We start from the raw sequence: 18,960 nt of genomic DNA on the forward strand, positions 1-18,960 counted from the left end.
AATAACTTTTTATATCCTTAAAATAATTTATTGACAATTATTTTGTCATTTCACTCCATTGTTTATTTTTCTTCTTTATTGTGTGTCTCAAGTTTTCTCAAAGGAGACATGTTTATCGTTCACAATGGACTGGAGGATGGGTGGATGTGGGTGACCAATGTTCGGACAGAAGAACAGGGGCTTATCGTGGATGATCTTGTGGAGGAGGTGGTAAGTGTCCCTGAGCTTTTGTTCTGTAAATACGAGTCCTTACAAAGATTTAAGTGATAATTTGCACATTAAATAATTGATTTATTTGAATATATTCACAGGGACGAGAAGAGGATCCACATGAGGGAAAAATGTAAGTACATATAGTATAAAACAACATATCTGTTGCACTTTTAATAGCCCTCCAAACATGGGCACTATTAAAACATCTACTATAATATCCTGAAATATTTTATATTATTATTATTTATTTATTTATTTTTTTGATACATGGTTCATTTTGAATGGCTGTCAATGGAGAAACATGATTTTTGTGCTCATAATGGTGCATTTACGACGTGTACCAGCGAAGGTTAATATAATCCTATCCAAATTGACCAGACTAAATTGCTCAGAATCATGAAGCGATTATTTTCTCTGCTGCCATCTTTGTTTAGCTTCACATGTGTATCTCTTCTGCACAGTTTGTTTTAGTTAGTTCAATGTGCGATGGCAGAATAAACATCTGTCAGATTCAGAGAGCAATGCTACACTCCTGAGTATGAAAGAGAGGGTTTGAGCCTGAGGCTGTGGATCTGAGCAGAGTTGATCCCTTGTGCTGTGACCGTGTTAGACTGCTCTGACTCAGACCTGACTCACAGGGCCTGGGGTGCTGCCCTCTCTTCCCTGCTTACTCGTGTCTCATTTCCTGTTTCCCTTTGTTTTTCCTTTTCTATCTTCATAGCTGGTACCACAGGAAGATCAGCAAACAAGAGGCGTACAACCTGCTAATGACAGGTACATGAGCGTGACATCAAATGCTGGCTATTGCATGTTTGTGTAATGAGCATATTATAAAAAAAAAAAAAAAACCTGACAGGTGATTTCAGGTCATGTGCTCAATGCATTTCACTAGCATATGCGTAATTCAAGGAATAGTTCCTTCCAAAATGAAAATAAATATATATATATATATATATATATATATATATATATATATATATATATATATATATATATATATATATATATATATAATTTTTTTTTTTTTCACTTTTCAGTGTTAGTTCAAATGTAATTGTTCATGCTTGTGTCCCTTATATTTACATTTAGATTACCTTTGCATCATCGAATACCCACTTAAAGTTAACAGTTAAAACCTATTAACTGTTATCCCCCTTTTTAACATAGATGTGGAAATGCACTATTCAGACTTAAGTGGTTGTAATTCATGAATGCTTTGGAATACAGACCTAAGTTGTTTTTTTTAATAAAGAAGACAACAGATTAAAGCACTTCAGAAAACTAAAGATGTTTAAGTTTACTGTAAATAAAATATATTGTAGTCAAGTTATTAAGTGAATATAAAATTTTCATACTGAATGGTCAGTTATCATACATTAGTCTTTTATCTCTTATTAGCCAAAATAATTATTGGCCTATCAGTTTATTTACTGATAGATTTGTTGGAGGAACAGACTAAATGGTGATATAACTTCCACTTTTGGGCTAACTATTCCTTTAAATCATGAAATTGCGCATGTGTTTAGGACTTTTGATTTATGAACGCATTAAATGCATCATAAAAAGGCATTATATGCATAATTTGTCATATTTGGCCAGACTCACATGCATTAGCATAGATTACAAACTTTTAATATTTGCAAACCTAAAAGGGGCAAATTAATCAAAGATTATTTATTATGTTAAAGTAGTACAGAAGCTGTTATTATTTCATATCTGCTATTTAAATCTACTCAAAAGCACTTCTGACTTTGTTTCTCTGCTGTCCAGTTGGCCAGGTCTGCAGCTTTCTGGTCAGGCCGTCAGACAACACACCAGGCGACTACTCCCTCTTCTTTCGTACCAATGAAAACATCCAAAGGTTCAAGATTAGCCCCACTCCCAACAACCAGTACATGATGGGAGGGCGGTACTATAACAGGTAGGACTGCAGGCAAAGGCTTTAAAGTGCCTTGTTGCATCTGGCTGAAAATGGCCCCTCGTAACTTATATCCTGCTCTGAAGCACCTTCCCATCTATCAGGACAGCATTAATAACCTTATCTGCAATGCAGTATTAAGCAGTGTTTGCATTAACCTATCATATATATATATATATATATATATATATATATATAGTAATTATTTTATCAATAAAATTAATGATTTGGTTGCAAGATGGTTCCACATTTCTTACTATTATAATTTTAATACAAACTAACTCCCCACTTAAGCGTTTGATTATTACATACAAAGTTGAATAATTTGTGCATACACATAATAAAATATTAATATACTGGCAAACATAATTTCTGTTAACACTCCAAATAAACTAAAGAGATTTCAGTCATATGCTCCAAAATTCTGATTTTTGCTGCCTGTCTGAAAGCATTTTATATATTAAACCCTGCCCCGTATATTGTGCCTCAGAGCTGATTTAATTAAAATGTAATACTTTTTAATTTTGCACACTGTAATGAAAAATCACTCAGCTTTACATCCAGCTGGTCTCTAATTGAATAATGCTCTTCCTGGCAGTGTTGACGATATTATCGAACGTTACCGAAAAGAGCAGATCGTGGAGGGCTACACTCTGAAAGATCCTGTCTCAGTCCAGGTAAATGAAAGGTCATTCCAAAAAGCTCAGATATCGCTGAAGATCATCTCAATAACAAGCATAATGCTGTGTCTGTTTTGCCGTTTAGCAAAAAGAACAAGTCCTCTCAGACGTGGTTGATGGCAGAGAAATATATAACACTATTCGACGGAAAACAAAAGATGCTTTCTACAAAAACATTGTCAAGAAAGGATATCTTCTCTTCAACAAAGGTACCACAGGCTACTTTTTTATGCGGCCAACTGCATCCATTGACTTTTTACTGATTATCAACATATAAAGCTGTTTGACACTCAGTACAGTATTTGTAGTCAGTGCTCAATCTTTCTCAGTGAGTTGATCATGAGAGGATGTGGGTAATTTGTAGCACATAAGCCCCATCTGAGTGTGGTTTTGTCAAACCTTGACAGTCTTTGATCACCTGAGAAACGCTCAGCAAGGCTCTTCATAGACCGCTCAGGATGAGCTACGCAGAACAAAAAGCAAAGCGTTTACCTGAACACACAGAGCTGTCCAGTTCAATGACAGGGGCTTTGCTTAATAAGAGATTTGGCGCTCTGTGGGGTGTTCTCGCTGATCAAAGGGTATGAATCTGAATTACTTCTGGCACCTTGTCTGGTTGGTATTCAACTGTTGTTTGTATTTAATATTCAGGTGGTTTAATGTGTAATGAAATCATTTGATCTCAGATCCTGGTTGTATTATACAGGCTCAAATTAAATTGTTACTATTGAAGACATAAATAAATGACTTTAATGTATTTGCTCAGGCATTGTTGTAAATATACAGTATATGTACCTCAGTGTTCTGCATTTTAAAATGTTGACAGTATAATTTAATCAATTTTAATCAATATTTATTTTGATACACCAGTATCAATTCTTAAATCCCAAGATCAATGTTTTAGTCTATGCTGTTTCATGTTGATGCGTAAACAAAAAATAATAATTTGCAGTCCTCCTGCCATCCAATAATAATATTATGCTTTTTTGGATCTCTTTAACGTGACGTGACTATATAAAGTTTAGGACGTAAATTCAGGAGGAGCATGTTCATCTAATAAGGGGTATATAAGCAGCGCCTTACCTTACAATCCCGATGTCGTCACTCAAGCATCCCTCCTTCTCCATCTTAAGCCTACATTTATCTTTCTATATATTTCTCAAAGCGGGAAGAATCGAAATGCTCAATCTCAATTTAAGAGTAAACTTTTAATAATGGACAGCAAGCCAATCTGTTTACTATGCCATTATGATTACATAATCATCAAGCAAACTAGTGAAAGTGCTTCAGAGTGCATGTGACTGATCATCTCTTCCTCTTTACTACTAGTTATAGCATGAAATAAACATGAATGAACAAAAGTTACAGTACAGCTTACTGAAATGTATCATGTTTCATGTAATCGCTCAATCAATGTTTCAACGTAAAATCACGTAACGTTGTATTTACCTCAGCCATTCAAAGCTCGTAGCTCATTAGTCAAAATAACTTTAGAGAGCAGCATATTGCTAAATATGTCTTCATTATTTCATGTATGTTTGAATAAATCTGTTGTGAAATCAAGTTATGGCAGCCGCTGGTTAAATGTTATACATTGTAGAATGTGGAAACAAACATTTGTTTGTATACAACTTTTGATTGTTGATTTATATCTAAAAATGATAGGGTTTCTGTAGAATTTACAACTGTATTGTAACTGATATATTATATCCAAATTAATAGATCTCAAAATCAGAATTGAATCGAGCTTGTGAATCGAATCGAATCATGAAACCTGTGTCAATACCCCATCCCTAATTCTGATGCATTTTCTTGTTGCCATTCAGCTGTTGTTCGTATTTAGCATTCAGCTAGTTGAATGTGTACTAAAATCTTTTATTATACAGGCTCCCTGTGCAAAAATGTATATGCGTGTCTCATAAAAATGTATGACATAAATAAATCAGGTGTTCTCCCATGGTTTGGTTCCCTTGATCTGAAATGTTTATACCCTTTAAGAAGGTAATGTAATTCTAAAGCATCTTGCTCACCTTTTCACTTGTACTTCCACAGGTAAGGGCAAGCGCTGGAAGCACTTATACTTCATCCTGGAGGGCAACGACGCTCAGCTTATTTATTTTGAGAGTGAGAAGCGAGCCACCAAACCCAAAGGACTAATCGATCTGAGTGTGTGCTCTGTGTACGGGGTCCACGACAGTCTGTTTGGCAGGTATGTGATTGAAATGCAACTCAAGCCACTGGGGTCTTTAATACTGATCATTATTTGATTTCAGATGATTCTTGGTTTGATATGTTGTATGTAATTCAATTCAATTTGGGGCCAGTGTGCCATTTGCAGATGGACGTTACATATTTTCTGTTGATGTTATTTTTTTGTCCAGGCCAAACTGTTTCCAGATTGTGATTCAGCACTTTAGTGAGGAGCAGTACATTTTCTACTTTGCTGGAGAGACACCTGAGCAGGCACAGGTACATATCTCTTCTACATACATACTACTATTCAAAGGTTTGGGGTTGGGAATATTTTTATGCTCACTAAGGCTGCATTTATTTGATCAAAACTACAATAAAAATAGTTTATCAAAAACTTTGAAGTTTGAATAAGTATATGTTTAGAAAGCAATACGGATGGATGGATGGATGGATGGATGGATGGATGGATGGATGGATGGATAGATAGATAGATGGATAGATGGATAGATAGATAGATAGATAGATAGATAGATAGATAGATAGATAGATAGATAGATAGATAGATAGATAGATAGATAGATAGATAGATAGATAGAAGCTTCTGGGAGTTAAAATTGGTGAAGTTTGATGTTAGACTTAGTTTGAACATTTCATCATTGTAAGTCTATGGGATTTTTATGCCATAAGTCAGATCAGTTAGAAAAGATATAGCACACTAAGTCAGAACAGTCTGAAGGTCTGAGCCGAGTTTGGTGGTTGTAGAGTTTAAAACTCTAGGAGTAGTTATTTAAAGTAACTGTTTGCTATTTGAATATATTTTAAAATGTATTTTATTCCTGTGATGTCAAAGCTGAATTTACAGCATCATTACTCCAGTCTTCAGTGTCACATGATCCTTCAGAAATCATTCTAATGTGCTGAATGTTAAAAACGTAATATTTTTGTGGTAACCGTGATATTATTTTTTTTTCATCAGTCTTTGATGAATAGAAAGTTCAGAAGAACAGCATTCATTTGAAATAAATGTTTTTTTTTTTTTTTTGGTAACACAGTAAAAGTCTTAACAGTCACTTTGATCAATTGAATGCATCCTTGCTTGATAATCTTATTGCATCATCTTATAATTAAATATATTAAAAACATTCTCTCTGTCCACATAAAATGAATCTATAACCAAAATGTTATGTCCTGCATTCACAGGACTGGCTGAAATGCCTACAGACGTTCTGCAATAATCTTAGGAAACCCTTACAGACCACATTCAACAAGCGTTTGCGTCAGGTAAGAGAGAGCAGTCATTGTGTGTGAAATCTCACTGTTTTCACGTGGCTGTGGCTGTCTTTCCCTTAATCATGAAGTCGGGTGTTCAGATGGCTCTGAATGTGCAGTCAGAAGGGGCCACAGCTGAACCGTCTGGATGCCGGTGAGCAGGGGGATGAAAACCCCTTTCAGAGCACCTGATCCCAGTCGAGCCATTTGGGCTAAATCTAAAAAGAACATCATCATCTTCATTACCACAGGCATATTTTTGGACAAAGTCTGACATCTCATCACTTATTCATTACAGAGCATGGAAAAATCTAACGTTTGCGTGTCATTCTCTCACCTTAGGTTAGCAGTTTAGTCCTGTATGTGGAGGAAGCCCACAAACTTCCCATCAAACACTTCACCAACCCCTACTGCAACATCTCTCTGAACAGTGTGCAGGTGGCGAAGACTCACCCTAGAGAGGGACAGAACCCTGTGTTCACTGAAGAGTTCATCTTTGAGTGAGTTCATTGTGACTCTCGACTCATTTAGAGCTTTTAAAAGTGTTGCGCTCGGTTAAGATTCTAATTTCTGTTTCTTTCTTGCAGTGACCTGTCAAGCGACATCAACAGATTCGAAATAAGCTTAAGCAACAAGACCAAGAAGAGCAAAGAAAGTGACATCTGTGAGTATCATTATCTGTTCTTTCCCATACAATTATAGTGCTGATTATTTTTGATAATACCTCACAGTTGGTCCAAAATTAACACTCTGCAAGTATCAAGTGTGGATAAAAATATGATTGGTTAGACAAATGAAATGAGCTGAATGATATAAGACTGGTTGTCTGACTGAAGCAAATAGAAAAGGCTACAGTGTCTATGTAGTATGAGGCAGTCTTGGTGTTAAGCATTCAAAAATAAAATATACTTCTTAGTTCTTAATCATATTTAAAATTAGGCAGCAAGACATTAATAGACCATGAGCTGTCAAAGGAATATTCCGGAAGCTCTGTCGACAGCATTTTAACAAACTCTTTTTATTTTGGTTCTTGCTGTTACAGTAATGCACTTACAATACTGAGGGTTTAAAAGCACAAATCTAAAACTTATATTTTTGTTAAAGCACTAATAATTAAATGTAAGTGTATTATTTAAGCTGTACAGTTAGATACACTTTTTGTTATGCTTTATTGACATCATTCCTGTTAGTGGACTTTCTGGTATCCTTATATATACAGTACATTACCGTTCAAAGGTTTGGGGTCTCTTATGCTCACAAAGGCAGCATTTATTGATAAAAAATACAGTAAAAACAGTAATATTGTAAAATTTTATAACAATATAAAATAGCTGTTTTCAATTTTAATATATTTTAGAAGGTAATTTATTCCTAAAGATGTATTTTCAGCATCATTACTTCAGTCTTCAGTGTCACATGATACTTCAGAAATCATTCTAATATGCTGATTTGGTGCTCAAGAAACATTTATTATTATTATTAATGTTGAAAACAGCTGTGCTAATATTTTTGTGAAAACTGGTACTTTTTTTGTGATTATTTGATTAATAGAAAGTTCAAAAGAAACCTATTTATTTGAAATAGAAATCTGAAATAGATATGCATCCTTGCTGAATAGAAATATTAAAACATTTTCAGTGGTAGTGTATTGAATATAATTTTGATGTTTATTGTCTGGTGCTGTGCATATTAATTGTAACCTTGATCTGTTATTTTTAGATATTATTTGTGGTAATTGTCAGCATGTCACAGATGCTCCATACATAGAGCTTAGTTTTTGCTGAACCTGCAATTCCTTTAATCCCTCTATTCTTTTTTCCTTGCACAAGTGCGCCCTCTGCTGGCACTTTGTAGAGCAAAGCATGACTACTGCTCTTCTCTAATTTGTTTCTCTTCTGTATGTTTTCAGTGTTCATGCGTTGCCAGCTGAGCAAGCTGCAGAGGGGTCAAATGATCGATGAGTGGTTTCCTCTGAGCTCCTATGTGCCGCTGAAGGGAATCGAACCAGGCTCACTCCGCGTAAGAGTGCGATTCTCCATGGAGAAGATCATGCCTGAGGAAGAGTACAGTGAATTCAAAGAAGTGAGTGTGCACATGGTAATTTTTTACACACAGATGGGGATGTGGCTTTGTAGTTAACCATACGGGGGTGCGTTTCCGTAAAACGATGCAACTCGCTGCTTAACTCCCATAGTACGATGCATCGTTAAATAAAACATCTAGCTAGTCACGACTGTTTCCCGAAACCATAGTTGTCGCAAAGTGTTCATTCAACCACGTTGGTGGTTCTTCTTATTTTAATTAATCTGTTTGTCATCGAATTAATGCTAGATGTTTTGCTATAAATTATGGACATTGTATCTGAGGACTATTTCTCATAAATTTTCATATTCAAAATAAAAGATACGGATTGTACTGAATGTCAGCTTGCTTATTTTGCTCAAGATAGGAATTTATTAAGTCAGCCTGTCATGAAAACAAGAAACTATGCTTGTACCCACAGGTCGAGAGCTGTCGTTCAGACCACACAACTTTGCGATGCTGTTCAGCGAATGTTCGTTAGAACTAGGGTTTCGGGAAACACAGACTCGTTGAACTATGCTGATAATGACGGAACTTGCGGCCATATAGTTTGCTAAAGATTCTTTCGGGAAACGCACCCCATGCTGGTTACAAAAAGAATTAAAACAATTTAACATTTTTAAAAAAATTAAACTTTGCTAGATTCCCAGCTAACAGGGAACATTCTCAGAGCTTTGGCTTCCGTTCTAAAGTTATAAACAAAGATTCTTCCAATAACGTTAATAGGATGTTTGTTTAAAGTTACCTGGTCTTTACTAATGTTCACAAAATGTTATTATTATTTATACATTATTCATGTTTTTTCCCAAAAAAAATGTTTTAGTTGGATCTTCGTTCAGAATGTCCAAAGAACATTCAAAAGTAACCTTCCCATAATGTTTGCAAAAAAGATGAAATTGAATGTTACCTTTACACCGTGTCCTAACTACACGCGACGCGACAAAATTCCAGCGACAGGCAGTGTGTCTGTCCACACTAGACGCGACGCGACTGTAGACAACACTAGAGAGTAAACTTGACGGCACTCGCAAGAAAATGGATTAAGTAGCTACATAATCAAATTCACAAATGTTACACCATTTAAAAAATACATAGGCTACTGAGTTACTAAAACAATCTATGTCAAATAATACACTTGTTTGTTCACAGTTTTAACGTTCATGTTTCCATTTGTTTAATTTCAAGATCTGAGGTGAAATATGTCCATTGTTGCTTTTATACAAAGCTGGAGCACTAAATGACATTCAAAGTCACATTACACACTTTTAACATTAAATAAAGCACATAAACAGTACCTGAGATTATCATTGCCACACTTTGTGTTTGTTGTTCCAGCGCGACGTCGCAGAAAATTAGAAACGTCACGTGTCGCCGTCGCGCCTGGTTAGGACAAAAACTCAGATTAACATGGAAAAGATACCTTTTATCGCGCGTCGCGTCGCGTGTAGTTAGGACACGGTGTTATATTCGCTTAACCAAGAAAAAAAAGAAGTGTTTTCAAATTGTTTTTAAAACTGGATGGTTTGAACATTCAGAAATAATGTTTTCAGGACTTATCGAAACATTTTCTTAGAACATAGTTTTTGAATAAAGCATCTTTTGCTGACATGCTCCCGCTGTCCGTCCCCAGCTCATCCTGCAGAAAGACTATCATGTGATCTATGCGTTGGCTCACGTTTGTGGGCAGGACCGCACCCTGCTGGCCAGCATCCTGCTCCGGATCTTACGACACGAGCGGGCCGAAGCTCCCTTACTGAGGACGTTGAATGACAGAGAAATTAATATGGAGGGTAGGGCTCTCTCTTTGTATTATTCAAAGTTCAGTATTCAACCGCAAACAGATGTCACAGCTGCATCGAGGCTGGCCAGCTTCCCTCAGGCTTGTTCATCATGTTTTAGTTATAGAACAAAGCTTCAGTTTTGCTTGTGCGTTTTACACAGTTCTTCTTTTCAAGCAATGAACAATTGTTCATTTAAACTGAGCAATCAAACACCATCTTGAAAATGCACAGTGTGTTCTGAGAAGAGCTCAACCACTATTGGTATCGACTCAATTTGGTTTGTGGGTGAATTTACAAACTCAACCATGGTGAAAGTTTCGCTTAGGAATATTAGATCGTGACTTGACCTGCAGGAAGGTTATGAAGCAACAACTGACCTAGTTAATATTTATAAGCTAAGACTTATAAGTAGTATTCTTAAAAAATCCATCTAATGAATCCATCTTGACATCTCTAATTCTGAGTGGATTGGACAGTGTAGTATGTATGTGAAATAAACTATTAATCATTGAAATGAATTGCTAAGACTTAAATCGCAGAAAGAACATGGATGAATCCAAATACCAAATACCAAATCCAAATATCCAAAGTTCATAGAGCACACTTAAGTTAATTAAAAGGGATAGTTCACCCAAAAAATGAACATTTTGTCATAATTTACACACCCTTAAATTGTTCCAAACCTGAATGAATTTCTTTCTTCTGTTGAACACAAAAGAAGATATTTTGAAGAATGTCGGTAACCAAACAGTTGATGGGCCCCATTGACTTCCATAGAATGGAGAAAAAAAAAATACTATGGAAGTCAATGGGGTCCATCAACTGTTTGGTTACCGACATTCTTCAAAATATCTTCTTTTGTGTTCAACAGAAGAAAGAAATTCATTCAGGTGAACTATCTCTTTAATCATCAGATCATTCAACATCAGCACAAAGCTTTTAGATGTTTTTTTATCAAGGGATCTTAGCTAGTGTTCTTTTTTTATGCTGCACTTTGCAAAAATAGGATAAATAAGCTGATCAAAAGAGCTGGTTCTGTTATTGGTCTTATTGATATTGGTCTTAACTGGTGTTATTGAGGTTACTGTGGAGAAGAGGATTAGGTCGAAACTAAAAATTGTTTTGCTTTTTGAAGGCCATCTACTTCACTTTTTTTTTTTTAAAGGACTCTGAAGCTCTTTCAGTGAGCGAGTGGTAATGCCTCGGTGCTCTAGTGAGCGAATGAGAAGGTCTTTTGTTCCTGCAGCGGTCAGATATTTCAACGAACACTGTTAATTGTTAAATATAATTTTTACAGTTTTGCATTCTGTACTTTTGAATTGTGAAACTGAATCTTTTTTTTTTTAATCATGTCTCACTGGTTCTTAATCAGGTTTTAATAGTCTCTTAATGCAGAATTATTTATCTGTCTGTTGTGTATTGTGTTTGTTGGCTGTATGGTCTAAGTTGGTGGCAAACCAGTTTCCCTATCTGGATGAATAAAGTTTTTCTAATCTAAATTTACACTACGGTTCAGAAGTTTGGGATATATATATATAGTTTTTTTTATAGATATATTTATTATTATTATTTTTTATTTTTTTTAAGTAATAGTTTTATTTTGCAAAGATGTATTAAATTGATCAATGATGACAGTAAATACATTTCACCAAATCAGCATATTGGCATGCTTTCTCTCTCATGGAAACAAAATGAATTAATTACATTTTATATGTATATTAAATTAGAAAACAGTTATTTTACATTGAAAGAAGTCTTTTCATCAGGCTGCATTTATTTGATCAAAAATACAGCCAAAACAGAAAATATTATTACAAAGTCATTTACAAAATCTTACCAGCCACAAACTTTTTAACATTAGTGTAATTCTAATTCTAATTGAGTATTATCATATTATCTTATTACAATTTCCTCTGAATTGTAAAATATTTCAACTGTTTAGTATAAGGTATAGAAAAGGATGCAGTATTTCAGACATTACTTTTTTAATCTGCCAATCCCTAAAAATGTAGCTTTTTTTCGTTTTGGCGTTGCAGATGAAGCCACGACGCTGTTCCGGGCCACTACTCTGGCCAGTACTTTGATGGAACAGTACATGAAGGCCACCGCCACACCTTTCGTCCACCACGCACTCAAAGACTCCATACTGAAGATAATGGAGAGCAAGCAGTCCTGTGAGGTAATGGAACTAAACAGAACATTCAGCGAAAAAAAAAAAAAAAAAAAAAAAAAGTCTCACTGTTAACATCATTGTGCCTCAGATCTGTGAACGTTCTGTTCTCCCTGTCCTGATGGTTTGTGTTTAGTATGTCTGAGCCAACATGAGGTTCTCTCCAAAGCTCCTGCCTTGAGCAAATTGGCTTTTGTCAGGTTTCTGTTGGATAGTGAATAAACTGAACTAACAGTCAGGATCCTTTTCCCTCATGTGGAGTGTTTTCTGGTCTCCCTCTGTAGCTGAACCCATCTAAACTGGAGAAGAATGAGGATGTTAATCTGAATCTAGCTCATTTACTCAACATCCTGTCAGAGCTGGTGGAGAAGATATTTATGGCTGCTGAGATCTTGCCCCCGTAAGCATGATAGCACACCACCATATAGTGTCCTATCAGCAGTACTGCCTTGTATCTATACTGATTATCCATATACTGCCTTGGCATTGCTAGTTTCAGTACAACACTGTGTATATACTGTAGGGATGCAAAAATGTATCTTTATCATCAACAGTTATCGACCAATATTTATCATTTATATATTAGGGGTGTAACAGTACACAGAAGCCACGGTTCGGTACGTACTTCGGTTTTGGGGTCACGGTTCGATACGAGTTCACAATCAGCTATAAAAGTACAAAATAAATAGAATAATGAAAAGTAAAGCTTTCACTCTTGTAGTCTTTTTCAAAAATGAATTGAAACTCCGAATATAGGCTAGCTCTTGCGTGTCATCTGAACTCTTGTTTTGGGTTGGTGCGTAGATCGTCCCTTCTTATGCTTTTTTTTTCTGTTTCTGTTGTGGCTGTTAGCAAACAGCATTGCATTACCTCGTGAATATTTAAATAATATATTTAAATATGTAAATATTACAAAGATTTAACTTTTTAAGAGCATTATTTATTGAACAGCAATTTTGTTATATATGACCCGAAAGGTGTCGAAGTCGGATCTTTTTCTTTTTTTTAGGCTGCATTTATTTGATCAAAAATACTGTAAAACAGTTATATTGTAAAATATTATTGCAATTTGAAATAACTCCAACAAATTAACAAAAATTTGCCTGCAACATTTAACTGCAACAAAAAATATTCTTAATAAAACTGTCATAAAAGATTATAAAAAAAAATTAACCATTTTAATGTATTTTTAAATAAATTGTAATGCAATTTATCTACACATATATTTTGTCTAAAAATCATATATATATATGATTTCTTTAGACAGACTAGTAAAACATCAGCCATAACATGGAAATAACTATCAGCTAAAATAACTATAACATCATATTGGCCAAAGTTTTTATATCAGTGCATCCCTACTATATTATCATCCTGTCCATGTAGTGCTACATTGATTTTTTTTTAAACATTTATTCTTTACAGTACTGTGCTGTTTTTGCGGTCTTAGTTTTCATAGTTTGTCTGTTTCCTCCCTGGCCAAGGACCCTGAGGTACATTTATGGCTGTCTTCAGAAGTCTGTGCAGCAGAAATGGCCTACCAACACTACAATGAGGACCCGAGTCGTGAGGTAGCAAGCTGCATTTAAGCTACATTTGGGCATGTTTACAGAGGAACATCTTTCAAAGTGCCAAAATGTGTTTGTCTCTGTCCCCCAGTGGTTTCGTCTTCCTGAGGCTCATCTGTCCTGCCATTCTCAACCCCAGAATGTTCAACATCATCGCTGGTGAGTGCACAGCTTGCATCACAAGCTCCATTTTCCAGCTGCAACACATTTAGGTCAAGTACCCACTCAGATATTTCATTCTGCACCTGTTAGAACTTCAGTCTGATAGAAGAGCACTTAACGGTCCAAATGTGTAAATGTCATAGTGACAGTCGACAGGCTATTTCATATTTTTATATGAAAGTGGACATTGGCACATCAAAAAATTTGATTTGTTAACAAAGGGTTTTAAAATTCTTCCTAATAAAAATGTAATGATTTGTGATGTATTTTTCAAATTGTAATGCAGTTTGAATGAAAACTACATATACTGTTGGGTAAAATATGACGAGGCTGCAATGTATTGCTTTTCAAAGATAAAGCCAAATAACAATCTAGAAACAATATAGTTGGTTTAGTTGACTTCTAAAAAGAACCTATTTCTTGAGCATACTAATTATTACAAGCTTATTTCAGAATATGAAGGATAGGATTTACGTCTCATGACCTTATGGGAGCTCAAGGCTGCCACCTACAGGCTGCATTTAAGCAACGTCACATGAAGTGCAGCTGTTCTGTTGTGCTGAATATCACTGTTGTATGAAGTTGTTTAGAAGTGTTTACATGAGTAAATGTTAATACATTTTGGGAACATTTGGTTCAAAACTTTTGGAACAAAAGTTTTATTTATTTTTTGCTTTTGAAATACATTAGTGTCACTTATACTGAATAAAAAGTATTAAATACTTAAAATTGTTACATTTCTATTCAATTATTTCAAATAAATGCTGTTCTTTTGAACTTTTTATTCATCTATTATTGAGCAGCAAATCAGCATATTACTGTGCGTTCACACCGCTCTCTCCGCCCTGCCAACGACGCCGTAGAAAGATTTGTGGATGCTCTGACGTAGATGGAATGCTTGGTCTTTTTTAAAACTTTATTTAAAGGGGCCGCAAAGCAAACAAGCATGTTGATCGTTATTTTTGCAGACTGACCAAGTAGGGTATAAGTTAACCTCATGGAATCTTTTAAATGTGAAAGTAAGAAATAATGTTCTGCCCCTTCTTATCAGATTAACTACTAATGTGGTCTGAACCAAAGTTTACATGACTGCGTTCTCTGGAATCCTCTCAAGCGGAGGACTTGTACATTCTGATGGTTGCCGCCAAACCGCGTCATAGCTCATTACCATAAAGTTGACCTGACTTCTACTCTTCTCACCGCTCTCGCCATCCCGCCGCCCCTGCTGGAGCTCGCCGCTGGCTCACATTGAAAATGAATTACTTCCAGCCACTTTGACGCTCTCACCGGCATTTGACGCTCTCACCGGTGGTGTGAACGCACAGTTAGAATGATTTCTGAAGGATCATGTGACATTACTCCTCACAGGAATAAAAAAAAATATATATATATATATAGTGAAGTGTTTTTATATAATAAAAACAGTTCTCTTAATTTGTAATAATATTTCACACTATTACTGTTTTTTTTTCTCTTCTATATATCAACATAAGACACTCATTTTTTTATAAACAAAAAAAATCTCATCGACCGCACTTTTGAACGGTAGTATATAGTTTTACATGCATGTTGCACACTTTTAAACTAAAATGTCAATTTTAGTTAAAATTACACTTCATAGACCATATAGAAGTTGACAGGTTAATAAAAAATACACTACACTAACCCCTAACTAATGTGACATGACCAAAAAAAAGACAGAAATCGAATAGTTCCCTACTATATAGTATGCGAAAAGCAGTACACCAACAGAGTAGTATGTCCGAATGCATATTATTCGAAAAACAGTAGGTGGAAAGTCCCCGGATGACCTACTACTTCCGGTGAGATTCTGAAGTGCACATTCGCTGGACAATATACTATCCCATGATGCCACAGGATAGGATTTATGAATGGCAGTGAAATGACGCAACTGATGCTGGTAGGTCACGTGACCGTAACAACATGGCGGATGCAGTACGTCCAAATTTAATTCATACTACCCACATTCATACCATATAGAACATATAGTTGTGAAGTTCAAATTCAAATGTAGTTCCTAATCAGACAGTATGTGATTTGGGATGCAGCGCAAGTCTTTTTTTGTCAAAAAACTGACTATAGTGTAAACATTATTAATACTGCTAGTTTAGTATGATATTATTAACGATGATGAAAATGTTTTGTTTTTGCAGACCCTCCATCCTCCACAGCAGGTCGAACGCTCACCCTGGTAGCAAAGTCTGTGCAGAACTTGGCCAACCTGGTGGAATTTGGCGCTAAGGTGTTTTGATTTTCACGCTGTGTTAGAAAATGAGTTACCCTGAAAAGGCGTCAAAGAGTCTGTGAATGCTAATGTTACAGCAGCGGCATATCATCGTTTGTTGTGATGTGTTTGTGTTGCAGGAGCCCTACATGGAGGGGGTGAATCCTTTCATCAAGAACAACAAACAAAGGATGATCATGTTTCTGGATGAGCTGGGGGTAAACTGCCCTGTATCCATTTTTAAAGCAGCATGGGTTACCTGCGGCTCTGTTTATGAGCTCTGTGTGAAGTAGCTTTCCTATAACATTCTCTCTGTGTTGTTTCTCCAGAATGTTCCTGATCTCCCGGAATCTACCGAGCACTTTAGGACTGATTTGTCCCGTGACCTTGCTGCCCTGCATGAGATCTGTGTTACTCATTCTGACGAACTCCGCACCCTCAGCAACGAGAGAGGAGCACAGCAGGTATGCGTCTCTCTCATCATGCATGATAGTAAGAAATGTATAAGACATAATGTGCAGTCAGCCGGGACCCTGACTTGAATGTATAGACTGACTTTTTGTTATCGTGCTTATTACACAACTACTTGTCAAATAGTAGGTGAAAATATTTTAATTCATGAGATGAAAGAGGCTGTTTTGAGAAACGTGAAACTAGCACAGCTATGGAGAAAATAGGTTACCAGGGAAAACCTTCAAATATATAGTTTAGCAGTCATTATATAAACGTATACCACAGAATGTCTTGATTGGCCAATCAGAATCAAGTATTCGTTTAATTATTATATATTGTGGCTTTATATATTGTAGGACACCATTTTTTTTAACATTTGACCAAAATCAAACTCAAATGGTGTTATGAGTTTTTTGACCAGCGAATTTCAAAGTTGTGTCCGTCATTAGAACGGCTGCATCTGAGGCAGTAAGTGCATCGCATTGTTTTCGTCAACTTACAGGTTTTAAAGTTTAATTTATGTGGTTACTCTGCGGTTTTTTTCTGTCATTTGGCCAACATCTCATGATATTAAAGATGAAGTGCTACGCACAGGCTATTTAAGGCAGTATTGGCTATGACTCGACAACATAATGCTAGACTAAGGGTGCTTTCACATCTGTAGTTCGGTTCATTTGGTCCGGACCAAGGGCGAAAAATTATACTTTGTAGCATATTCCAGGCGTTTTGGTTCCTTTTCACACCACACTGATTGCTCTGGTCCGAATCAGTTGATGAGTTGATGAAACGAACCAAAATGCAGTCACGTGACAACATCCACATCACTCGTTGGCCAGATGTGTCTTGAACGTATTTCCATAACTGCACTTAGATTAATTAACGTACGGGAAAATTCCAACAGAAATCCCGGAAGTAAACAAAGAAGGAAAATCCAGCAGACAACACAACACTTTTTACTATGGAGAGACGACTGCGTGTGCTGATTGTATCCCTGGTCATAGTTTATTATATAGTTTGTCTAAACCACTTTAGGCAAACAATAACATTGGAGAATGAAGCGAGGATGCGGCTTGAAAATAATGTTTTAATGCACTGCACGCGGCATAGGCGCATCGCAAGTCACTTCAGCAGGAGGCGTGTATTAATGTTGCTTAACAGTGACTCATGACTACGGCAGCTGGTTTAGTCCAAAAATGTGCAGTTCTTTGGCAGTTGGTTCTGTTCGAGGTCGGTTCATGTTCTCACCACAAACGAACCGCTCCAGAGTTCATTTGAAAGCGTACCGAGGTCGTTTGGTCCGCACCCGAGTGCGATTGCTGCATTCACACCTGCCCAAACGAACTGCACCAATGGGGAAAATGAACTCTAGCGCGATTCAACCGAACTAAATGAGGCAGGTGTGAAAGCACCCTAAGACACTCTTCTCTGCTCCTCAAATACATAAAACATTCGCCTTCAAATATAGTGTTTTTTGAGTAAAGAATTTTTTTTATTTTTTTATTTTTATTTACCCTGCCATTGCAAACAAGCAGTCAGTCCAAACTGTGTGTGGCACTTATTTATGATTGAGGCAGTTATGAGATTTTACTGACAGTTTGTGGATCTAATGGAGTAACAAGGGTTTTGTCACAAGCTCTTTTTAATACTTGAGTGACTGCAGTCACTGGTGGGTTTTCTGAACCTGCTTTCTCAGAAATCTGGTTGCAGCCGTTGATAGCTTTATTTTTCTGCCCTGTCCAGGTACAGTGTCCAATCACTGTTCCTTTAGCTTTGAACTTGCGAACTATGCTTATGCTTCTATGAACATTAAGTACCTTTGCTATCTTGTTGTATCCTGTTCCTTGTTTGTGAAGGGCGATGATATCTTCTCTTAACTTTTTGGACCATTCTTTTTACTTATTTCTAACATGCAGTCAAACATGACACTCAACAAACCTAGCCAGTTCGGATATTTCATGTGTTCTAGCTCAAGCACACCTGGTGCAACTATTGAAGCCCTTGATTAGTTGCATCAGGTGTGCTTGAGACAACACCTGTTTTGCAGATGTGTGTTGTTGTGAGGGATTCTATTCAGGGGGTTGAATAATTTTGAGACTGAGCTGTTTGCAATGAGCCACTCAAACTTCTGCAAAGTCAGTAAAATTAGCCAATAAACCTGATTTGCAATGGGGGTTGAATAATTTATTATAAAAAACGTATGTAAATAAACTTCAAGAGTTTATAGCA

At 36.2% G+C, this 18,960-nt stretch overlaps 1 protein-coding gene across 2 annotated transcripts in view; it reads left to right on the forward strand.

The window, feature by feature from the left end:
* The window catches only part of rasa1a (RAS p21 protein activator (GTPase activating protein) 1a), a 48,596-nt gene that overhangs the window by 24,745 nt on the left and 4,891 nt on the right, over positions 1 to 18,960 (forward strand). For both annotated transcript variants that reach the window (XM_084114070.1, XM_084114071.1), the window contains exons 5-24: positions 93 to 210; positions 312 to 343; positions 935 to 987; positions 1,984 to 2,134; positions 2,730 to 2,808; positions 2,897 to 3,020; positions 4,864 to 5,020; positions 5,193 to 5,280; positions 6,205 to 6,285; positions 6,616 to 6,773; positions 6,861 to 6,937; positions 8,183 to 8,355; positions 9,986 to 10,145; positions 12,173 to 12,315; positions 12,591 to 12,706; positions 13,791 to 13,877; positions 13,966 to 14,033; positions 16,211 to 16,299; positions 16,422 to 16,499; positions 16,611 to 16,745. In XM_084114070.1, coding sequence (XP_083970196.1) covers positions 93 to 210; positions 312 to 343; positions 935 to 987; positions 1,984 to 2,134; positions 2,730 to 2,808; positions 2,897 to 3,020; positions 4,864 to 5,020; positions 5,193 to 5,280; positions 6,205 to 6,285; positions 6,616 to 6,773; positions 6,861 to 6,937; positions 8,183 to 8,355; positions 9,986 to 10,145; positions 12,173 to 12,315; positions 12,591 to 12,706; positions 13,791 to 13,877; positions 13,966 to 14,033; positions 16,211 to 16,299; positions 16,422 to 16,499; positions 16,611 to 16,745 — 2,167 coding nt within the window. The remainder of the gene's footprint in view (positions 1 to 92; positions 211 to 311; positions 344 to 934; positions 988 to 1,983; positions 2,135 to 2,729; positions 2,809 to 2,896; positions 3,021 to 4,863; positions 5,021 to 5,192; positions 5,281 to 6,204; positions 6,286 to 6,615; positions 6,774 to 6,860; positions 6,938 to 8,182; positions 8,356 to 9,985; positions 10,146 to 12,172; positions 12,316 to 12,590; positions 12,707 to 13,790; positions 13,878 to 13,965; positions 14,034 to 16,210; positions 16,300 to 16,421; positions 16,500 to 16,610; positions 16,746 to 18,960) is intronic.

This window comes from Abramis brama, assembly GCF_963993115.1.
Source record: "Abramis brama genome assembly, chromosome: 5".
Taxonomy (NCBI): Eukaryota; Metazoa; Chordata; class Actinopteri; order Cypriniformes; family Leuciscidae; genus Abramis; species Abramis brama.